Source organism: Nanorana parkeri, unplaced genomic scaffold (genome assembly GCF_000935625.1).
Source record: "Nanorana parkeri isolate BGI_ZX_2015 unplaced genomic scaffold, ASM93562v1 scaffold1275, whole genome shotgun sequence".
NCBI classification, from domain to species: domain Eukaryota; kingdom Metazoa; phylum Chordata; class Amphibia; order Anura; family Dicroglossidae; genus Nanorana; species Nanorana parkeri.
The window spans coordinates 454,793-464,626 of NW_017307543.1; the positions used below are offsets into that span (position 1 = coordinate 454,793).

General features: G+C 43.8%; 1 protein-coding gene across 1 annotated transcript in view; it reads right to left on the reverse strand.

Moving 5' to 3' along the window:
• Window positions 1-9,834, reverse strand: part of LOC108797428 (trafficking protein particle complex subunit 9-like) — a 214,008-nt gene that overhangs the window by 175,105 nt on the left and 29,069 nt on the right. Inside the window, exon 2 of the mRNA XM_018569017.1 lies at window positions 6,069-6,160. Coding sequence (XP_018424519.1) covers window positions 6,069-6,160 — 92 coding nt within the window. The remainder of the gene's footprint in view (window positions 1-6,068; window positions 6,161-9,834) is intronic.

The following is a 9,834-nucleotide window of genomic DNA, read 5'->3' on the forward strand; positions in this document are numbered from 1 at the left end:
ATGAATGCTGCTGCCAGACTCATCCACCTTACCAACCGTGCAGTGTCTACCGACCCTCGCTGCCAATTTCTGCACTGGCTCCCAATTGCCCAAAGAATAAAATGAAAAATACTAAGAACATACAAAGCTATCTACAACTCCGCCCCAACCTATATCACCCACCACATCTCAAAATATCACCCAAAACCTTCCTCCCTGCTCCTCTCAAGACCTCCTGCTCTCTAATTACCTCCTCCCATCCTCGCCTCCAGGAATTCTCTAGAGTGTCCCCCATCCTCTGGAACTCCTTACCCTAATCTGTCTGCATATCTCCTACGCTGCCCACCTTTAGGCGATCCTTACAAACAGATCTCTTCAGGGAAGCCTATGTCATCTCAACATAACTGCCCTTTTACTTCTTCCAATAACTCAATCTTAACACTCATTACCTTTTGTATCACTTGCCCCTCCTACTCGATTGTAAGCTCTCACGAGCAGGGCCCTCCTAACCCTATTGTACTGAAATTGTATTGTATTGTAAATTGTATTGTAACTGTACTGTCTCCTCCAATTTGTAAAGCGCTGCGCTATATAAATCCTGTACTATTATAATAATAATGACCATACAGGAAGATGTAATCTCAGGGTGAGCGCCATCAGTGTAGTAATGGTGATAATTAGTAGCAGATAGCAGAGGGGGCACAGAGTCAGCAGAACTCATATGTGCATTGGTTTACATGTTTGACATGTACAGCCGCTCCAGCTCTGCGTGCTCAGCCAATAGGTTGTAGTTGTCCTTTAATTCCCATGCGGACTGCCCAAATTACTCTACCCGCTGTAAAAATGCGCTTTCTGAATTCAGCAGTGATCATTAATTCACGGTATACTTAATTATTCATAATAGCTTCATAATAGAGTTCAGGATTACGAAGCGCTGCTAATGCTTTGTAAAAATATAATCGCCCAGGCAACAATTAGGATGTTATTAACAGAGGATTCTGGGACGCTGGCTCGATAAAGCCAGATCAGCAAAACAGAACATTCTTCTTCTCTGTGGAACAGCAAACCTCACACACGGCTTCAATCTGGACCCTGGACCGTGTATAAGGACCGTGTTGTTCTTCTATAGCAGCCTTCCTCAACCCTTTTTCCCTGAAGGAAGCTTTGAAGTAATATTCATGCCTCCATGGAAACCAGTGCTAATACCAATTTATTGGGGTTCAGTGGGAAAAAATGCCCCTTACATTGGTGGTCAGTGGGAAGAATACCCCCCATACAAGGGTGGCAAGAATGTCCCACTTACATGGACGTTCAGAATGCCACTCTTACAAACTTACTGGTGTCATGCCATTGGCTCTGACAATTGTCAATGGCCCAGGAACTAGGAAGGCACCATCAATTGGGAGGTCAGTCAACCACATCTCAAAGAACCCATAGCAAACCCTAGAGGAACCGTAGGGTTGCATGGAACCCTAGTCAAGAATTGGTAATCTAAAGGATATGACGGTGTCTATTTATGTGACTTTCTCATCTTAGTGGAGCTAAATTTACAGAAAAGTTGTATCAGAATGGCAGAGAGAGAAAAGCTAGCCTAACCCATCACAGTTTGCCTTCTACTGGTCTGAAGGATAAGTTTAATTTTAAAGACTGTTAGTTCTGACATCTCCAGCTGGTGGCAAATACTCACTTTACTGTCTTCAAGAATTGCAACCTCCAGGAGAATCTTTAGCATCCAACGCTGGTGTGTCAGATGCTTGGTCCTACAGTTGCACTGTGGTTCCATGTGCCAGCCCCTATGTCTCAACAGGATATAAGAGCAAGATTGAGGAACCTCAGCACACAGTGGGGACAAGGCATCCAACAAACAATGCTGAAGATTCTCCTGGAGGCCATAGCTCTTGAAGACTGCAAAGTGAGGACAGAGTCAATTGTACTTACAGTGACAATGGTGGAAAATGCGTTGGCAGAGCCACTTACAGTTTGTATTGAAGGTTTCGGTGACAATGCACGCTAAGAATAGGAAATTAGACCAAACATTGTCACCTCCGAAAATGAATTGCCTTATCAATTACCCTCAATGACAAGACCACCAGGAATTACTTTTATCGAAACCTGCAACTTTAAAATGAAATAGCATGTTAAAGATTATACCAGAATGTAGTGATTGGGTTTGATCCTATTTCAAACGAATGTCTTAGGTTTGTTTTGATGCCCAAGGGGGGGGGGGTGCCAATACCTTTAAATATAAAACTACACTAAGATACATGGGATGTCCTATTTCAGTCACACTTGGAGGCCAGCCAAGCAGTAAACATGACAAAAACTATAAATTCTCCACAGTCCTGAACTTGATCTCAAGTAATGAAATCATGGGGAGATTTCAATTACTCCTGAGTTATGAGAGGCAGCAAGAGCTCCACTCGGGAACAGGCAGGGGGCCGCACAACAATTGTGAGGGGAATGTTAAAAGATCCAGGTGTCATGTTGGATCCGAGAGATGAGGTGCATCAATTTTTGAGGACGGTATCACCATAATAAACAATCAAAAAACTATGCCTATGGATTTAAAACATCCAGAATGTTCCTGAAGCCAAACCTTGCCATTATTTAATATCTTATAAAAGAGGGGAACAGAAAGAGTGACAAAAAGGGCAAAATGCATTATATTCGTTGGGTAAAGTAAATTCAAATGTAAAAGGCTAAGTATTTATGCATTTTGATGCAATTAAATAACACACTTAGATCGAAAGAGCACTCACCAAACACAAAGTTGTTTTATACATTCACACTTCTATATACAGCTCATGAGGCTATATCATTTCTCTCTTGCCAAGTTACAATGTGCTGGCACAATGATGCCGCTTTTTGTGGAAATGCAAAGACCGCTCATGTACTATTCAAAACTAAAGTACTTTTACCTTAAATGAACTATATAAAGTGCAATCAATCATTTCATAAAAAAAGAGTACAATGAAAAGTTAAAACAGATTTAAATATATGCTGACATAAAATAAGTCATGTTTTTCTTAGTACACACAATGGTAAATCTGCAGATAACACCAGAGTTCTTCCATTACATAAACAGCCTATTTACATTATTGCACATTTCAACATAGACTTTATTCAGTGGCACACAGAATGGAAGCTTGACCTGGAAGCATGACAAATTCTCCCAAGCTTTCAAATATGTACATTGTTATGCGTCATGCACCATACAGAGGCAATGGCCTCCAGATGACTAGACTTTGTATACAATCATAATATAATTCCATTGTTGCCTAAACATGCAAAAACGCGTCTAGGCCTCCACCATGACCTGACCTCAACTTATGTAATACCTTATATTACAAAAAAAAAAATACAGTTTAGCATGATTGACCACTGGACATAATCCTTATACAATTTTATTACATTATACATAGAACACTACACCCCCAACATGACCGATCACTGGTCATTGTCATAATACAATTCTATTACATCGATACATAGAAGACTACAACCCCCGACAAGACCGACCACTGGTCAATGTCATAATACAATTCTATTACACTATACATAGAACACTACACCCCCAACATGACCGACCACTGGTCATTGTCATAATACAGTTCTATTACACTCTATACATAGAACACTACAACCCCCAACATGACCGACCACTGGATATGATCATAATACAATTCTATACACTCTATACATAGAACACTACACCCCCAACATGACCGACCACTGGACATGATCATAATACAATTCTATATACTCTATACATAGAACACTATAACCCCCAACATGATCCACCACTGGACATGATCATAATACAATTCTATTACACTATACATAGAACACTACAACCCTCAACATGACCAACCACTGGACACCATCATAATACAATTCTATTACACTCTATACATAGAACACTACGCCTCCAACATGGCCGACCTATGGACATGATCATAATACAATTCTATTACACTCTATATATAGAACACTACACCCCCCCAACATGGCCGACCACTGGAAATGATCATAATACAATTCTAATACACTCTATGCATAGAACACTACAATCCCCAACATGCCCGACCACTGGACATGATCCTAATAGAGCTGCAGCTAACGATTATTTTCAAAATCGATTAGTTAGCCGATTATTAAGTTCGATTAATCGGTTAATCGGATAAACAATAAAATACATTTTTAAAAATGGCTCCAGTGATGGACTACTAGTTTGTATTGAGATTGCACTCCATCACAGGAGCAAGCTTGGAGCGGTAGAAGTAAAAAAGAAAAGAAAAAAAATAGTGGTGTGCAATATAGTGAAAAGGAAAGTGTAAAATTATACAGCAATGAATGCAGAATGGCACCGACTATAGAGGACTACAAATCCCAGCAATAGTACATTATAGCTGGCGGTATTCTGCATTGCGCTGTATAATGTACTATTGCTGGGTTTTGTTGTCCTCTATAGCTGGTGGTATTCTGCATTGCGCTGTATAATGAAATATTGCTGGGATTTGTAGTCCTCTATAGCTGGTGGTATTCTGCATTGCGCTGTATAATGTATTATTGCTGGGATTTGTAGTCCTCTATACAGCTCAGTGCAAAATATCACCAGCTATATAGGAGATCCCAGTAGTGTATAATGTATTCCTCTATAGCTGATGGTACATTGCTCTGTATAATATACAGCACAATGTACCATCAGCTATAGAGGAATACAAATCCCAGCAATACATTATAGAGCACCATGTGTGGGAAAGTGCAGGCTTACCTGAGCAGTCTTCCAGCAACTTGCTTCTGAGATTGGACCTGTCTATCGGCGGCTGTCATCCCCCCACACCTGCTCCTCCTTACTACATCTCCCCGCGTCCCTGTGCCGATCGTGGATGTGGGCGGGCGGTGAGTGTGAGGCGGGGAGGAGGTGCGGCGTGAAGAGCGTGGATGCGGGCGGGTCTGGCAGCGGCGAGCGTGAGGTGGGGAGGAGGTGCGGCGCGCAGCGTGTGGGGAGCCGTGAACGGGACCAACTGATCGGAAGCCGATTAATCGATTATTGAAAAAGTTGACAACTTTTTCAATAATCGATTATAATCGATTATGTCGATTAGTTGTTGCAGCTCTAGATCCTAATGCAATTCTATTACACTCTATACATAGAACACTACACCCCCAACATGACCGACCACTGGACATGATCATAATACAATTCTACACTCTAGACATAGAACACTACAACCCCCAACATGACCACCACTGGACATGATCATAATACAATTCTATTACACTCTATACATAGAACACTACAACCCCCAACATGGCCGACCACTGGACACCATCATAATACAATTCTATTACACTCTAGACATAGAACACTACATCCCCAACATGGCCGACCACTGGACACCATCATAATACAATTCTATTACACTCTATATATAGAACACTACACCCCCTAACATGACCAACCAACTGACATGATCATAATACAAGGCGTGATGATAGATAGAAGACAATGGAGGATGTGTAATGAAAGAAGAGAATGGAGAATATGTGAAAATATGAAGTGATGGAAAAGGCGTGATGATATCAGGATGGAGGAGGTGTGAAGATATAAGATGATGAAAAAGGCGTGATGATATCAGGATGGAGGAGGTGTGAAGATATAAGATAATGAAAAAGGCGTGATTATATCAGGATGGAGGAGGTGTGAAGATATAAGATGATGGAAAAGGCGTGATGATATCAGGATGGAGGAGGTGTGAAGATATAAGATGATGGAAAAGGTGTGGTGATATCAGGATGGAGGAGGTGTGAAGATATAAGATGATGGAAAAGGCGTGGTGATATCAGGATGGAGAAGGTGTGAAGATATAAGATGATGGAAAAGGCGTGATGATATCAGGATGCAGGAGGTGTGGAAAAATAAAATGATGGAGGAGGTGATGATAGAAGAAGGTAGAGGATGGAGGACATACTGAGCTTGTGTGTGCCTGTGTGATAATAAGCTATGCATTATATATTGGTGTAGCCCTAGTGGGCACATGTATGACCACCTGCAATGAATGCCAAGCCTTTTGAACATCACTTACCCCACTGGAGAGGTGCCAGCTGCAGATGCTCCAGAACGAGCTGATTTAATACTCCTTCCACGCTTGCCTCTCCTTCACGTTTCAAGGACGGGTAAGAAATAGTTAAGGAAAATGGACATTCGGAAGAAACACATAAAAACTTTTAAACAACATTTCTACATAAAATATTAAAGAAAATGATATTTACTGTTAAAACATTGGAATGTAAGACAATGATCAGATATAAAATTGTATTACTTATTATATGTATTATTACTTATCTTTCCTTAATGAAGCACAAACACAAACAGCCTTAATCCTTTAAGAAAAACTCTGGGGGCTGAGGTAGGTGGAAGAGCTAAAGCTGGACTCCACATCTGAGCTGAGCTATCCACCCCTATAGGTGTGCCCACCTCACTCCTCCAATGGTGGTGACCTCTCATGGTGTCCACAGCCCGACCAAAAAATATCTATTGCTGGACCAGCTGCGCCTCTATTCACAACCCATAGACTTGAATAGGAGGTACCTATACTACCAGGAGCAGCTACAATGTAGTTTCCCATTAAGTAAGGACTGCGGGGGAGGGGGGGTTATTTTAGTGTATTTAGAGAGCTATGGAGGAGGGGGTGTTATGTTTTTAGGAGATTATGAACCTTTTCCCTTAAAGCAGTCGTATGTTACTTTAAAAATAACATGTGTCAGTGAAGAAGGGTGTCCTAACATTGGTTGACAGTGGAAAGTGGCCCTTCTTCTGACTGCAGTCAATGGCGGAGTATCGGTTTAACCTGGTGTTTGTGGAGTGGGGCCCCCTTACATTGGTGGTCAGTGGTGAAGAGCCCTGCTACATTGGTGGTCAGTGGTGAAGTGTCCCCTTACACTAGTAACCAGTGGTGAAGTGCGCCCTTACATTGGTGGTCATTGGTGAGGTGTCCCCTTACATTGGTGACCAGGGGAAAAATGCCTCCCTTACATTGGCAGTCAGTGGTAGAGTGCCCACTTAGGTTGGTGGTCAGTGGAGAATGCCTCCTCTTACATTGGTGATCAGTGGTGAAGTGTCCCTTTACATTGGTGGTCGGTGTTGAATTGTCCCCCTTACATTGGTGGTCAGTGGTGAAGAGCCCCCTTACATTGGCAGTCAGTGGTAGAGTGCCCACTTAGATTGGTGGTCAGTGGTGAAGTTCCCCTTTACATTGGTGGTCAGTGGTGAAGCGCCCCCTTACATTGGTGGTCAGTGGTGAAGCGCCCCCTTACATTGGTGGTCAGTGGTGAAGCGCCCCCTTACATTGGTGGTCAGTGGTGAAGCGCCCCCTTACATTGGTGGTCAGTGGTGAAGTGCCCCCTGACTTTGGTGTCAGTGGAGAATGGCCCTCTTACATTGGGGGGTGCTAAATAGGTGTTAATGAGTTACTTGTCTGAGAGAAGAGAAGCTCATGCCCCGCCTCTATAGCAATGTGCGGGCAGGAGATCAATCTGCATGATGTTGGGTGCACTGCACCCCTTCTTTGGTTGCCCCCAGGGTGGAGAGCAGCAGTCGCCATGTCCCTGGCACACAGTCACACAACGACACACCTCGGACCTCACCTTCTGCCGGTCTGTGCTACAAAAAGGCTTATAATAAATCAAATGTAATATGTTGATATGGAAACCTTTCCCTTTATGGTGTCATTTGAAGACAAGCAACACAACCCGCTACAATGTAGACTCAGAGCAACATACTGTAATACCTTGGTTTAAGAGCATAATTCGTTCCGGAAGCATGTTTGTAATCCAAAGCGCTTGTATGTCAAAGCGAATTTCCCCATAGGAAATAATGGAAATTCAGATGATTGGTTCCACAACCCAAAAATATACATATAAAAACGATTACCATACTGTACTGTAATATAATACTGTATAAAATATAAAGAAAAATAAACCAATTACCGGTACCTTCGTGGCTGGTGTGAGGGGGGCGAGAGAGAGGAGAATTATTGTGTAGGACGACTTTCACTATCACTAACGGAATCACTGCTATCTCTTGACTCAATGCAATCTTTTTCATTTCGTGAAACCTTAACAAGGAATCTATCCAATGTGACATTGTGTTGTCGTTAAACAGAATCATCGCTCGCACTGCTACAGCCTTATTCCGGTGGCGCTTTTCTACAAAATTTTGCTCTTATTGCAAGACATTGCTTGTATGTCAAGGCAAAATTTTTCAGAAATGTTTGCTTGTCTTGCAAAACACTCTCAAACCAAGTTACTTGTAAACCAAGGTATTACTGTAAATGTTATATTAATTCAAAGCTGAGCTCCGGGATCAGCAACTATTGTCTATATACAAGATCCAGGTGTATTCTTCTACCTCTCTCTCCTACTGCAGGGTGACTGGTCTTGTCTCCGCCCCCACCTGCAATAAAGACCGCCCACTGCTGCTCTCTCTCTCCTACTGCAGGGTGACTGGTCTTGTCTCCGCCCCCACCTGCAATAAAGACCGCCCACTGCTGCTCTCTCTCTCCTAGTGCAGGGAGACTGTTCTTGTCTCCGCACCCTCCTGTAATAAAGACTGGTCACTGCTGCTCTCTCTCTCCTAGTGCAGGGAGACTGTTCTTGTCTCCGCCCCCTTCTGGAATAAAGACCGCCCACTGCTGCTCTCTCTCTCCTACTGCAGGGTGACTGGTCTTGTCTCCGCCCCCACCTGCAATAAAGACCGCCCACTGCTGCTCTCTCTCTCCTAGTGCATGGAGACTGTTCTTGTCTCCGCACCCGCCTATAATAAAGACTGGTCACTGCTGCTCTCTCTCCTTGTGCAGGGTGACTGGTCTTGTCTCCGCCCCCACCTGCAATAAAGACCGCCCACTGCTGCTCTCTCTCTCCTAGTGCATGGAGACTGTTCTTGTCTCCGCACCCGCCTGTAATAAAGACCGTCCACTGCTGCTCTCTCGCTCCTAGTGCAGGGTGACTGGTCTTGTCTCCGCCCCTTCCTGCAATAAAGATCGCCCACTGCTGCTCTCTCGCTCCTAGTGCAGGGTGACTGGTCTTGTCTCCGCCCCCTCGTGTAATAAAAGCCGCTCAATGCTGCTCTCTCTCCACCCCCTTCTATAGTTTTCTGCAATGGGTAGGGCCTGCTAGGTCCTTCCCAAAGCCCCACACAGGCATTTAATGCACACAAAGCGGATTTATATCCTTTGTGGTTACTGAGGAAAGTATTTGAGCGTGGAGATCAGTTTTGAACAGAACTATACATCAGGACACATGAATGAGGGATTTGAGTCAAAACAGGGACTGTCTTTAAAAAACAAAAACCCTGTTAGAGTGTATGAAGAAGGCTGTTATGTCTCCAGAGGCAGTGGGAAAAACCTGCTCAAAATGCATTGCTTCATATAAAACAGATGAAAGAAGGACTGTGTTCACTTTTTTATTTTTGTAGGGCTGCGACGTTTCCTGGACAGAGTTGGTGGTCCCTCCCGCGCGCGCTTATTGCCTGGTCCCTCGCGCGGCGCGATCTGCATGAGGAATGTTGGCCCCGGCTGTTAGATTGCTCACAATGCACCGGCCTGAACAGCTGCTTATTTTGGATCAGCGGCTCGGCAGCTGTTGAGGGGAGAAAGCGTTTAGTTCCGGTCCGTAAACTAAGCATAAAGATAGAGAGAGAAAGAGAGACGCTGATGATCCCCTGATGTTGATCTCGACGCGTGCCCGGCCTCTACACGCCGCAGCAAAGGGTATCCATGGCAACATATGATCCGGGCCCGCGTGGGGGACCTTCTTGCGGCTGGAAGCTGTGCACCCCCCCCCGCCAGCCTG